The sequence below is a fragment of the Hyla sarda genome, chromosome 2, assembly GCF_029499605.1.
Source record: "Hyla sarda isolate aHylSar1 chromosome 2, aHylSar1.hap1, whole genome shotgun sequence".
NCBI classification, from domain to species: domain Eukaryota; kingdom Metazoa; phylum Chordata; class Amphibia; order Anura; family Hylidae; genus Hyla; species Hyla sarda.
Window position 1 is genome coordinate 7,167,219 of NC_079190.1, and position 14,379 is coordinate 7,181,597.

The 14,379-nt window shown below is 49.5% G+C and overlaps 1 protein-coding gene across 6 annotated transcripts in view; it reads right to left on the reverse strand.

Annotated features, from left to right (window-relative positions):
- The window catches only part of SLCO2B1 (solute carrier organic anion transporter family member 2B1), a 199,981-nt gene that overhangs the window by 39,384 nt on the left and 146,218 nt on the right, over window positions 1-14,379 (reverse strand). For all 6 annotated transcript variants that reach the window (XM_056561073.1, XM_056561072.1, XM_056561074.1 and 3 more), the window contains exon 13: window positions 4,424-4,488. In XM_056561073.1, the coding sequence (XP_056417048.1) occupies window positions 4,424-4,488 (65 nt within the window). The remainder of the gene's footprint in view (window positions 1-4,423; window positions 4,489-14,379) is intronic.

The following is a 14,379-nucleotide window of genomic DNA, read 5'->3' on the forward strand; positions in this document are numbered from 1 at the left end:
GTATATCTGGACGATATCCTGATTTTTTCTGCCAATCTAGAAGAACACCGCCAGCATGTCCGTATGGTTCTTCAGAGACTTCGTGACAATCAACTTTATGCCAAGATAGAGAAATGTCTGTTTGAATGCCAATCTCTTCCTTTCCTAGGATACTTGGTCTCTGGCCAGGGACTACAAATGGATCCAGACAAACTCTCTGCCGTCTTAGATTGGCCACGCCCCTCCGGACTCCGTGCTATCCAACGTTTTTTGGGGTTCGCCAATTATTACAGGCAATTTATTCCACATTTTTCTACCGTTGTGGCTCCTATCGTGGCTTTAACCAAAAAAAATGCCAATCCCAAGTCTTGGCCTCCTCAAGCGGAAGACGCCTTTAAACGGCTCAAGTCTGCCTTTTCTTCGGCTCCCGTGCTCTCCAGACCTGACCCATCTAAACCCTTCCTATTGGAGGTTGATGCCTCCTCTGTAGGAGCTGGAGCGGTCCTTCTACAAAAAAATTCTTCCGGGCATGCTGTTACTTGTGGTTTTTTTTCTAGGACCTTCTCTCCGGCGGAGAGGAACTACTCCATCGGGGATCGAGAGCTTCTAGCCATTAAATTAGCACTTGAGGAATGGAGGCATCTGCTGGAGGGATCAAGATTTCCAGTTATTATTTACACCCATCACAAGAACCTCTCCTATCTCCAGTCTGCCCAACGGCTGAATCCTCGCCAGGCCAGGTGGTCTCTGTTCTTTGCCCGATTTAATTTTGAAATTCACTTTCGGCCTGCCGATAAGAACATTAGGGCCGATGCTCTCTCTCGTTCCTCGGATGCCTCGGAAGTTGAACTCTCTCCGCAACACATCATTCCTCCTGACTGCCTGATTTCCACTTCTCCAGCCTCCATCAGGCAAACTCCTCCAGGAAAGACCTTCGTCTCTCCACGCCAACGCCTCGGAATCCTCAAATGGGGTCACTCCTCCCATCTCGCAGGTCATGCAGGCATCAAGAAATCTGTGCAACTCATCTCTCGCTTCTATTGGTGGCCGACTCTGGAGACGGATGTCGTGGACTTTGTGCGAGCCTGCACTGTCTGTGCCCGGGATAAGACTCCTCGCCAGAAGCCCGCTGGTTTTCTTCATCCTCTGCCTGTCCCCGAACAGCCTTGGTCTCTGATTGGTATGGATTTTATTACAGACCTACCCCCATCCCGTGGCAACACTGTTGTTTGGGTGGTCGTTGATCGATTCTCCAAGATGGCACATTTCATCCCTCTTCCTGGTCTTCCTTCAGCGCCTCAGTTGGCTAAACAATTTTTTGTACACATTTTTCGTCTTCACGGGTTGCCCACACAGATAGTCTCGGATAGAGGCGTCCAATTCGTGTCAAAATTCTGGAGGGCTCTCTGTAAACAACTCAAGATTAAATTAAACTTTTCTTCTGCATATCATCCTCAATCCAATGGACAAGTAGAAAGAATTAACCAGGTCTTGGGTGATTATTTACGACATTTTGTTTCCTCCCGCCAGGATGATTGGGCAGATCTTCTACCATGGGCCGAATTCTCGTATAACTTTAGAGTCTCTGAATCTTCCTCCAAATCCCCATTTTTCGTGGTGTACGGCCGTCACCCTCTTCCCCCCCTCCCTACTCCCTTGCCCTCTGGTTTGCCCGCTGTAGATGAAGTGACTCGTGATCTTTCCACCATATGGAAAGAGACCCAAGATTCTCTTTTACAGGCTTCATCTCGCATGAAAAAGTTTGCCGATAAGAAAAGAAGAGCTCCCCCCATTTTTGCTCCCGGAGACAAGGTATGGCTCTCCGCTAAATATGTCCGCTTTCGTGTCCCCAGTTACAAACTGGGTCCACGCTATCTTGGTCCTTTCAAAGTCTTGTGCCAAATTAATCCTGTCTCTTACAAACTTCTTCTTCCTCCTTCTCTCCGTATTCCTAATGCCTTTCATGTCTCTCTTCTTAAACCACTCATCATCAACCGTTTCTCTCCCAAATTAGTTTCTCCCACTCCTGTCTCCGGTTCTTCTGACGTCTTCTCAGTGAAAGAGATACTGGCCTCCAAGACGGTCAGAGGAAAAAGGTTCTTTTTGGTGGATTGGGAGGGCTGTGGACCTGAAAAGAGATCCTGGGAACCTGAGGACAACATCCTAGACAAAAGTCTGCTCCTCAGGTTCTCAGGCTCTAAGAAGAGGGGGAGACCCAAGGGGGGGGGTACTGTTACGCCGAGCGCTCCGGGTCCCCGCTCCTCCCCGGAGCGCTCGCTTCTCTCTCGCTACCGCAGCGCTCCGGGCAGCTCCACTGACCCGGTGCGCTGCGATACCGTCTCCAGCCGGGATGCGATTCGCGATGCGAGTAGCGCCCGCTCGCGATGCGCATCCCGGCTCCCGTACCTGACTCGCTCTCCGTCTGTCCTGTCCCGGCGCGCGCGGCCCCGCTCCCTAGGGCGCGCGCGCGCCGGGTCTCTGCGATTTAAAGGGCCACTGCGCCGCTGATTGGCGCAGTGGTTCCAATTAGTGTGTTCACCTGTGCACTCCCTATTTATACCTCACTTCCCCTTCACTCCCTCGCCGGATCTTGTTGCCATTGTGCCAGTGAAAGCGTTTCCTTGTGTGTTCCTAGCCTGTGTTCCAGACCTCCTGCCGTTGCCCACGACTACGATCCTTGCTGCCTGCCCCGACCTTCTGCTACGTCCGACCTTGCTTCTGTCTACTCCCTTGTACCGCGCCTATCTTCAGCAGTCAGAGAGGTTGAGCCGTTGCTAGTGGATACGACCTGGTCACTACCGCCGCAGCAAGACCATCCCGCTTTGCGGCGGGCTCTGGTGAAAACCAGTAGTGACTTAGAACCGATCCACTAGCACGGTCCACGCCAATCCCTCTCTGGCACAGAGGATCCACTACCTGCCAGCCGGCATCGTGACAGACACTAATCCATGGGAAACCCAGGGCTGGAACACCAAACAAAATAGACAGTAAAGCCCGAACTTTGCGAGATAGACTCTAAGTCAATGATACTGTGGAGAACTAAGGGTCATCGATCCAGTCCGATATTTTCTGATGGACCTTTATTATGTGATAGACTTATATATGTGACCCTCACAAGTTATCATGGACAGAACATTCCACCGTGCCAGAGAACAAGTATGTTTAGTCTAATATGTGAAGAACATTGTGTGTTTAGTCTAATATGTGAAGAACATTGGGGGACATTTATCAAAGGATTTAGACTGGTTTTTCTTGTCTAAATTTGTCGCACAGAAAGTCGCAGTCTAAATCTGTGCGACTTTTCTGTGACTTTTGCTCTAGAGGATTTTTAGAACATGATGCATGCAAGTCTATTTTAGACTGAAATGCATTGAAAAATGCATTGGTGCTGAATTTATCAAAAGCGACTTTTCAGCTACAAGTCGCATAGGCTGAAAGTACGCCGAAATGTCAGACCATGTTGGAGCAGGTTTAAATATAGACTAAAGCATAGATCATGCAGTCTGTGCACAGAATTTATCAAGAGCCGTGCGCCATTTGATAAATTAGGTGCACAATAGACCAGACTAACCCTCTGTAGTTTGGTCTATATTGAGGCGGGACATAGACAACTTTGATAAATATCCCCCATTGTGTCTAGTCTAATATGTGAAGAACATTGTGTGTTTAGTCTAATATGTGAAGAACATTGTGTGTTTAGTCTAATATGTGAAGAACATTGTGTGTTTAGTCTAATATGTGAAGAACATTGTGTGTTTAGTCTAATATGTGAAGAACATTGGGGGACATTTCCTAATCTAGTCTATTCTGGGTATGCTTATAGACCAGCGTATGTGGTAGTCTCCTGTCTATTGTGCTCCTAATTTATCAAAGGTCTCACAGCCCTTGATAAATTCTGTGCTCAGACTTCAGGGTCTACAGCTTAAACAGCATTTAGACCTGCTCCAACATGGTCTGACATTTCAGCGCATTTTGGACAGATGCGACTTGTCGCACAAAAGTCGCACTTGATAAATTCAGCACCAATGCATTTTCCAATGCATTTCCGTCTAAAATAGACTTGCATGCATCATGTTCTAAAAATCCTCTAGAGCAAAAGTCGCAGAAAAGTCGCACATATTTAGACTGCGACTTTCTGTGCGACAAATTTAGAACAGAAAAACCAGTCTAAATCCTTTGATAAATCTCCCCCATTGTGTGTTTAGTCTAATATGGGAAGAACATTGTGTGTTTAGTCTAATATGTGAAGAACATTGTGTGTTTAGTCTAATATGTGAAGAACATTGTGTGTTTAGTCTTATATGTGAAGAACATTGTGTGTTTAGTCTAATATGTGAAGAAAATTGTGTGTTTAGTCTAATATGTGAAGAACATTGTGTTTAGTCTAATATGTGAAGAACATTGTGCCATATGATGTATCAGGAGGAGACAATAGGCTTCTTACCAAGAATCCTCAGGAACATGAACTGCATTCCGATGGCCAGGGATTTTTCCGCTGGGTTGACGCTCCTGAAATATAGGACAGGCAACAAATTTACAGGAAGACAGCAAAATTAACCTCTTGTTTCAGAGAAGCCGCTTCACAGAACTACCAGAATAGTGAGTACAGCTCTGGAATATAATCCAGGATATAACTCAGGATCAGTACAGGATAAGTAATGTAATGTATGTACATAGTGACCTCACCAGCAGAATAGTGAGTACAGCTCTGGAGTATAATACAGGATATAACTCAGGATCAGTACAGGATAAGTAATGTAATGTATGTACACAGTGACCTCACCAGCAGAATAGTGAGTACAGCTCTGGAATATAATCCAGGATATAACTCAGGATCAGTACAGGATAAGTAATGTAATGTATGTACATAGTGACCTCACCAGCAGAATAGTGAGTATAGCTCTGGAGTATAATACAGGATATAACTCAGGATCAGTACAGGATAAGTAATGTAATGTATGTACACAGTGACCTCAACAGCAGAATAGTGAGTACAGCTCTGGAGTCTGGCCACTAGAGGGAGCATCTTCCTGTGAGTCTGCTGAGTGTGGAGGAAGTCGTTTGCTGGATTGTTTGGTGTGTGTGCGCTCTGAGCTCTGCCGTGTCATCTGTGCCGGACAACGTTCTTCCTTCCCCAGAGGGAGAGCGTGTGTTCAGGCATGAGCGAGGAGAGGAGAACCCCAACACCTGCCCCCCGAATCAGGTCCGCGGGGGGCAGGGGGAGCCAGCGACCAGGTGTGGAGGGACCAGCGTCAGGAAGTGCATCAGAGGTCTCCGGGTTGAGGCGCTCTGCCAGGAGGTGCAGCGATGCATCTCCAGCCACCCCTGAACCCGTAGAGACAAAGAGCAGCCGCAAGGCTGGCCCTGCAAGTTGTGGGACTACAAGTGCAAGAAGTTCCGGAAGCACAGGTACTGTGACAACAAGGCCTGACAATGTGGACTGTGATACTCCTCCTGGAGCAAAGCTAAATGCCCACGGATGTGTGGAGGAGGATTGGGGGATGCCTAGGGCCTGGGAGTCTGGAGTCCCCCATAACTCTCGTGTGGCAGAACACATCCGTGGATATGAGGAAGCAAGGGGCAGCTTGTATAGGCTCCAGGAGGAGGTACGGGAAGCAAAAGCCCTGATGGAAACTGCGGCGAAACGACAGAAAGCTGAGCTGTCAGCCCGGATTAAACAGCTGAAAAATGAAATAAGGATACTGGAGAAGAAGAGAACTTTTATTTTAGAGAACAGCGGGCCATTTAGGGAAAAACTTTTAAATGAAGACCGCTTTCATACAATGGAGAGAGAGAAGCAGAGACGGCTGAGGGGGCTTCAGCCACGGGTGGAGGAGGAAGGAGACGCTGCGGAGGCCGATAATGTTGAGCCAAATCCACCCGGGGGTCTGCAACATCTGACCCCATACAGTGGGCTCCCTGCAGGGCAAATGGCGATGTCATCTGGCCGTGGCTCTGGCGGTTCGGGGGATGAGAGCAGCACCAGTCACCAGGGAGGGGCGCTGATGGCCCAGATCCAGCTCCTGGAGTCCCCAGGTCGCCTCCAGGACTTCACGTTTGGGGATGAGTTACCAGAGGAGGCACCTGGGGGAAGGAAAAAGAAGCTAAAGAAGACCAAGCTCCAGGAGCAGGTAACATTTGTATATACCCCCCTCCCTGAGCCCCCCGGACTGGCCGCAGGGTCAGCTCACTGTGTGAACCCCATTTCTCAGCCCAGCCTGAGTTCTGCTGTGGACTCAGTGCAGGAGAGTGGGGAGAGTATGGAGTCTAGTGTGGCGGTGAGCTCCATCGCTGTTTGTAGTAACAGTGGTGGAGCAGACAATGTATCGGCTGTGAGGTCGGACAGTGATATTTGCCCAGCGATGGGCATGGATGGCTCTGGCACATTGGGCTGCTCCCTAACGGGAGGGGGGGGCGGCTTTGTGCCAGAGTCAGCTGCGGGAGCTCCGGTGGCTCTGAACGTTGACACTGCTGTTCCTTTGGAGCAGCGGTGTCATCGTGAAAGAGCTGCTGGGGCCAAGATGTCTTCGCCTCCCAGAAAGACTGGACTAAAACCTTTATTTTGTATTGGCGCCGCTAATCCAGAACAGCGGCGCCCAGGAGCAGAAAACTCCAGTACTGATGAGGCGGAGGGTACCAGTAAAAACAGGGCTGGGGCCGCTAATAAACAGGCTAGGCAGGCTTCCCGGTCCTTGTATAAAGGACTGGTGACCTGTCCTGTGGTGGTGGCTCCAGCTCTGGTACCCAGTGATGCTGATGGTACACTATCTGCACCAGAACGCACCGGTCCAGCCAGTATGAATGAGGAGGTTAATGTTGGAGTGAATTGTAGTATGGGCTGTAGCACGGGTGGAGGTATGGGGGGCACATCAGCTAAAACAGGCAATAATGGTGTGAGTATGGATTATGTGGAGGAGGGTGGTGAAGGGGCACAGATTAGTGGTGGGGATGTAGGGCCTGGTCCAGTTGCACCCCCAGCGGTGGCAGCACCGGTACGCAGCTACGCAAATGTCACCGCTGGGGGGAGGGGGGCACCTTCCTCGTCTTCTGGCTCTGGGGGGGGGCAATTTGCAGCAGCGTCTCCTGGGGGCCTTAAGGAGAGGGGAGAGATCAATCAATGTAGAGGGTAGGGAGGTTGATCTATCCTTTTGGATAGAAAGACATGGTCTTTCAGCCTTCCGAGAGGAAAGAGGGGGGGATACTGTGTGGTCCCTCCCAACAGCCGGGCCAGGTGGTCTCCGAAGGAATGTGGTCCGGCTGAGGTGGAGAGGCAGTGATACATGTCCTCCAAGATCTAAAGTTGTTGAGCTTCTGCTGAAGTTGGGCTTTAAGGCAGCTGACATCTACGCCTTGATACATCCTTATGGTACCCCTGAGTTCGATATCAGCTTTGTTCGGCCAGAGGGGCTTGAGCTCTTCTGGTCGAATTATGAGCTGGTAAAGAATGAGCCCGGCTGGCGAGACTTTGCCATTCAGGCGGTGTCTCGCCAAAACAATGTCAAGAAAGTGACCGTTTTAACCCGTAACGAATCACTTTCTTGTATTGACATCATGACGTGGCTAGGTCGGTATGGAGAGGTGGTGGAGGTCCCAAAAAAGAACAGGGATGAATATGGCATCTGGTCAGGGGCCTGGACGTTTATGGTCAAGCTTAAGCTTTCAGGAAACACCGTTACCCATATACCATCTGCAACCTTCCTCGGAAGGGATCGTATCCAGATCTTCTACCAGGGTCAGCCGAAGCTCTGTCACAGATGTGGTGACCCCACACATTTTAGTGCCAATTGCACTGTGCAGAAGTGCACTCTGTGTGGGGAAATAGGCCATCTCGCTGCATCTTGTGCAGAGATTAGGTGTCACCTGTGTGGTGACTTAGGTCACCCATTCAGTCGCTGCCCTCGTTCCTTTGTCAACGCGGTTGTTGCCCCAGTGGGGGTAAGCCATGAGGTGAACTCTGCTGGGGGGATGGCTGGCGGGGATGAAGGGGTGCAGGGGCCAGGGAAGAAAAGTAAGCAGAAGACGCCTGCCCAACTGAGGCGTCTCAAGAAGCGTCAAAGGGATAGGGAGATTCGGGAGTCACAGGAGCATCAGCCAGCTGAGGTGGCTTCTGATCCTGTCCCTGCGACCAGTGTTACTGCTGAGGCCCTGGGGGATAGTGAACTGGATGAGGAGACTGGAAGGATCCACAAAGAGGAGGATACTGTCTCCTCGCTGTCCTCCCATGGTGAGAGCGCAGATGAGGACAGAGGGAGATGGGCAGAAACAAAGCGGGGTACTCGGAGGAATAAGAAAAAGGGAGATTTAAAATCTTCTCCCACCCGCCAAATGCCAAAGGAAGGTACAACTGACCCCCCTCTGATTGGTCTCTCCAACCGGTTCCGAGCCCTCCGCGACATTTCCTCTTCGGAGAAGGAGGCTGGGGGTGAGGTTCCGGATGTTGCGGTGGGGCCCACAGGGGACCCTGAGTCCTCTCTCCCTGGGGAACCTATGTCTTCAGGGGGGGGGGGACTGGCTCAGAGTCAGGGGACGAGGAAAATGTAAATAAAGGGAAAATGGACACATCCATCTCACTAAGAAGGGGTAAACCATCATCTGATGAGGAGGGTGGTGGGGTGGATGGGAAGGATGGTGGGAAAAAGAAAGCTGTCTAACTCAATCACCCTTGATGGCGGCACCCTCTCCGTTGACTCTGGCATCCATTAATGTTGCCAGCATAAAGTCAGATACGGCTCGATTTGCGGCCTATGATTTTTTTGCCCATATTAATGCTGATATTTTATTTTTGCAAGAGACCAGGCTAACAGATATGTCATCTATCTACAAGGCTAAAAGAGAGTGGAGGAATGGGCCCTCCTACTGGTCTCTTGGGGCCGAGCCGTATAGCGGAGTGGCGGTCCTTTTTACCGCAGCGGTAGAATGCCGACGGGTTATCGAGTTAGAAATGGGGAGGTGCCTGATCTTAGATGTCCTCATGAAGGGACAAGAACTTTGCCTTATTAACATCTACGGCCCACAGTCTAAGTGGGACCGGAAGTGTCTCTTTATGAGGATCAAGCCCTATCTTTTTACAAGTCGGCAGGTGGTCTTTGGAGGGGACTTTAATGCTGTCACGAGGCCCCAAGACAGGGGAGGTGCCAGAAACAAGCTGACTTATGATAGCGTCGCCCTTAATAGCATAGCGAGTGAGGCTCGCCTGGTGGATGTCCACATCCGGCACACCCCAGGCCACGCGGGATTCACCTATCATAGGGGTTGTTGTAGGTCTAGGATAGATAGGTTTTTTTTAAAGGAGGAGGCCGTCTCTTCAGCAGTGTCTGTTGTTGAGGTGGAGTTCTCCGATCACTGTTTAATTTTGTTTTCTCTGAATGTCACAGAGACCCCCCGGATGGGCAGAGGCTATTGGAAGCTGAATTCGTCTCTCTTGGAAGAAGCGGAGATAAGACAGTCCTTTGAGGATTTTCTTCAGAGCCAGGTACCATTGCTGGGCCTTTGTAGCAGTAAGTCAGAGTGGTGGGAGATCTTCAAGGAAAGGGTTGCGAGATTCTTCCGCCAGCTCTCGGGCCTCAGAAGCCTAAACAGGTACCGTTTGTACCAGGGCCTGAGGAAGAAACTTGAGAACCTTGTCTCGACTGGAGGTAGTCGTGACGATATCTCCAGAGTGAAGTCCTTGCTGATGAAGTGCCAGTATGACAGACACGCATCTTTGGTTTTTGAGAGGGATTACGGGAAGTACCGCTCGCCCGACCCTTACAGAAACTGCAAGATGTCAGTGAATAGTAAAATAGTCTCAGGACTGATTGATAGTACGGGATCCTTGAAAAGGTCCAGATCAGGGATCCTGGAGGTCGTCAGATCCTTTTACTCGCACCTCTTGGGAAGGAAGGATCTAGATCGAGATAAGGTATCAGCTTTCTTGGCTGAAACCGTCCCTGAACCAGGAGTAGACTCCTCTCTTGACGTTTTGACAGAGATGATCCGGGAAGAGGAAGTCAGGATGGCTATTGATGGGCTTGCCCTCAAGAAGTCACCCGGTCCGGATGGCTTAACATCTGAGTTCTATAAGACCTTTAAGGACACTTTGGTTCCCCTCTTGACTGGGGTTTTTAATGAGTGTCTATCCTCGGGCACTCTGCCAAAGTCAATGAGGAGGTCAGCGCTGATCATCCTGTCAAAGGGTAAAGACCCGTCCCACATTGAGAATTGGCGTCCCATAGCGCTTCTCAATGTGGACCGAAAGATTCTGGCAAAAGTGCTGTTTAACCGGCTGGTGGAGTTTGCACCCCGGCTCCTTTCGGGGGCTCAGCATTGCTCTGTTCCGGGCCGCAGTACATTTAGTGCTGTGCTCAGTGTCCGAGAGGCTGTGGAGCAGGGTAGGGCTGGCCACTGGAAGGGGTACTTGCTGTCCTTGGATCAGGCAAAAGCGTTTGATCGGGTTAACCATGAGTACCTCTGGTCTGTTCTTCTGAGATATGGCCTGCCGGGGGGGTTTGTTGATTGGCTTAAGACCTTGTACGCAGGGGCAGAGAGTTTCCCGCTTGTGAATGGTTGGATTGGCCGCTCTTTTGAGGTTGGGTCTGGCGTCCGTCAGGGTTGTCCTTTGAGCCCGTTGCTGTACTTGTTTGCAATTGATCCTTTCCTTAGGAGGATTGATTGTGGACCGTTGGCGGGGGTGAGAATGGACCTGGCGGTGCCGGATTTGGCTCTGAGGGCGGTAGCGTATGCTGATGATGTCACCGTGTTTGTCTCCTCACAAGAGGAAGGCCAATGGGTGATGTCAGAGGTGGACCGCTACTCGGAGGCATCCGGGTCCAAGATCAACCGGGATAAGTGCGAGAGTCTCTGGCTGGGAGGGGGAGATCCTGGTTTTGATCTCCCGGACGCCCTTCCAGAGCCCCAGGAATCTGCAAAAGTTCTCGGCATCGAATTTGGCCAAGGGGATTACCCCAAACAAAACTGGGACAGCAGGCTTAAGATCGCCGCTCAGAAGGTGGATCAGTGGAAGGGTTGGTCTTTGACCCTCGGGGAAAGGGTTAACCTGATCAAAACATTCCTGCTCCCTTTACTGATATATCTGGGCAGTGTATGCATGTTGCCAGAACCTCTTTGGACCCGGGTCTACAGTGTGTTCTTCCAGATGTTATGGGGGAACAGACTGAACCTAGTGAAGAGGGAGGTTACTTACCGTACGAGGAGACTAGGGGGGTTGTGTATGGTCAACCCTGTGGTGTTCCTAGTGAATACCTTTCTTAAGACCAATATAGCAAACCTCTGGTCAGAGAGGGCTCCTCCATGGGTATCCTCCTGTAGGGGATGGTTTTGGCCTTTCTTCCAGGAATGGGAGACAGGAGGGCAAGTGAAGGATCTTCGCACACCACACGGGCATCTCCCGGCTTACACTACCCCGGTTCTGAAGGTTATTCGTCGGTGGGGTCTGGGGATGGGGGAGATTAGGACTCTGTCGAGGAAATTCCTTAACAAGAGGGTCCTGTCTTCTCATTTCCAGAGGCCATTGGCGCTCAAGGACTGCCCAAGTCGGGATCTGGAGGTGGGTTTAGAGCTTTTGAATTCTATCAGGATCCCCTTGAAGTTTTGGGACTTGACTTGGCGCTGCTTCCACGGGAAACTGTGTGTGAGGGACAATCTGAAGTGCAGGAGCTCTGATGACCGGGGATGTCCCCGCGAAGAGTGTGGAGGCATGCTGGAAAGCATGGAGCATTTTCTGCTTCATTGTCCCTTTAACACAGAGGTTTACACCAGGGTGGGCGCTTCCATTGGTTGGCCTTGGCTGGCCAGTCTCTCCTATGCGGAATGGGCCTATGGGGCATTCAGAAACCTTGGAGGCTGGGACCGGTGCACTTTATTCCTAGTCAGCTCAGTGGTTAGGTACTACACGTGGAACGCACGGTGTTTAGTGTCGACGCAGCGTAAAATCCTCCCTGTGGATGTGGTGGTTAGGAACATTCTCGGTGACCTGGTGAAGGTGCGTTCTCTGGAGTACGAGAGGCTGGGTGCTGGCAGGGCCTCTCGTCTATGGAGGGGCTCTGCCTTTAAAGTGCCTTAGCCTGTTGTCTCCCCCTGGTGGTGGGCTGATGCTGGCACATTAGTCTTTTTGTTTTGAGCAGTTGGTTTATGGTAATATAGGGCTTGCAGGCGCTAAACTTGAGCTTTAGGGGTTTGTTGTTTGGCTTATAGTGTTATATGTTTGTGGTGTTATTTTGTTTGTGTTGGTTTTTATTATTATTATTGTTGTTGTTGTTATTCTTTTTGGTATATTACTGGTATTGGGTTTTTGGTATTGCAACTGGGCCAGGAAATTCACATTTAGTATTAGTGTATATAGTTTATTAGTATGGTATGGGTATTATGGGTATTATAGGAATATGTCTTTTGTAAATATTGTATATATTTGTTTGTGTGCAGGAATGAGTGTGGGGTGGACCGGTGTTGTATTTTATGCTATGGTGTTGGTTTTATGATCGTTATATTGATATGTTCTGTCGGATATGATATGTTTATGTTTTGTCATTTTTTTATTGTTATGTTTGAAATTTTAATAAAAGATCTACAGGATATAACTCAGGATCAGTACAGGATAAGTAATGTAATGTATGTACACAGTGACCTCACCAGCAGAATAGTGAGTACATCTCTGGAGTATAATACAGGATATAACTCAGGATCAGTACAGGATAAGTAATGTAATGTATGTACACAGTGACCTCACCAGCAGAATAGTGAGTACAGCTCTGGAGTATAATACAGGATATAACTCAGGATCAGTACAGGATAAGTAATGTAATGTATGTACACAGTGACCTCACCAGCAGAATACAGAGTACAGCTCTGGAGTATAATACAGGATATAACTCAGGATCAGTACAGGATAAGTAATGTAATGTATGTACATAGTGACCTCACCAGCAGAATAGTGAGTGCAGCTCTGGAGTATAAAACAGGATATAACTCAGGATCAGTACAGGATAAGTAATGTAATGTATGTACACAGTGACCTCACCAGCAGAATAGTGAGTACAGCTCTGGAGTATAATACAGGATATAACTCAGGAACAGTACAGGATAAGTAATGTAATGTATGTACACAGTGACCTCACCAGCAGAATAGTGAGTACAGCTCTGGAGTATAATACAGGATATAACTCAGGATCAGGACAGGATAAGTAATGTAATGTATGTACACAGTGACCTCACCAGCAGAATAGTGAGTACAGCTCTGGAGTATAATACAGGATATAACTCAGGAACAGTACAGGATAAGTAATGTAATGTATGTACACAGTGACCTCACCAGCAGAATAGTGAGTATAGCTCTGGAGTATAATACAGGATATAACTCAGGATCAGTACAGGATAAGTAATGTAATGTATGTACACAGTGACCTCACCAGCAGAATAGTGAGTACAGCTCTGGAGTATAATACAGGATATAACTCAGGATCAGGACAGGATAAGTAATGTAATGTATGCACACAGTGACCTCACCAGCAGAATAGTGAGTACAGCTCTGGAGTATAATACAGGATATAACTCAGGATCAGTACAGGATAAGTAATGTAATGTATGTACACAGTGACCTCACCAGCAGAATAGTGAGTACAGCTCTGGAGTGCTGACCAATTAGTTGCGGGTGTGGTCGTGCTTCAGCTGTGCTGTGTGTGTCTGCTGTGTCTCCTGAGCTCCAGGGATTTCCACCTGTTCCACCTGGGGCCTGCTTCCTCCTCCCCAGGGAGGGAGTGGGTTTCCAGGCATGAGTGAGGTAGGCGAGGCCCAGGCTTCTGCTCCTCGGAATAGGCCGCAGGGGAGCAGTAGAAGCCAGCAAGCGGCCGGAACATCGGAGGATTTGGGGGTGAGGCGTTCCACCAGGAGTCGCAGCAATGCTGCTCCAACTCCCCCCACAGAGGCGAAAAACTCCAAGGTGGGATCCTCCTTGGGAAAGCTGGGTGCTGCCAGTGGAAAGCTGGGTTCGTCCGGAAGAAGGCAGAGTACTCACGGAGGTGAAGCCGACCTCAGTGAGGAAGGCTGGGGAGTGCTGAGGACCCGGGAGTCTATTTTCACCTATACCTCCCGGGTAAAAAGTCACCTCCGTGAGTATGAAGACGCCTGTAAGGCCATCAGGAGGCTCCGAGAGGAACTGCGGTGTGCCCGTGCCAGAGCCAAGGTTAGTCCTAAACGGAAAAAAACTGAGATCCAGTCAGAGATAAAAAGACTTATGGATGACATGCAAGTTTTGGAGGAGAGGAGAGCAGCATTACTGGAGAAGAGTGGGCCATTTAAAGAAAAATTGGAAAATGAGGAGCGCTTCAGGGTGAAAGAAGAAGAAAAAAATAAAAGGTTGATGGGGCTGCAACCTGACAGCCAGGTGGATGATGTGGAGGAGATGGA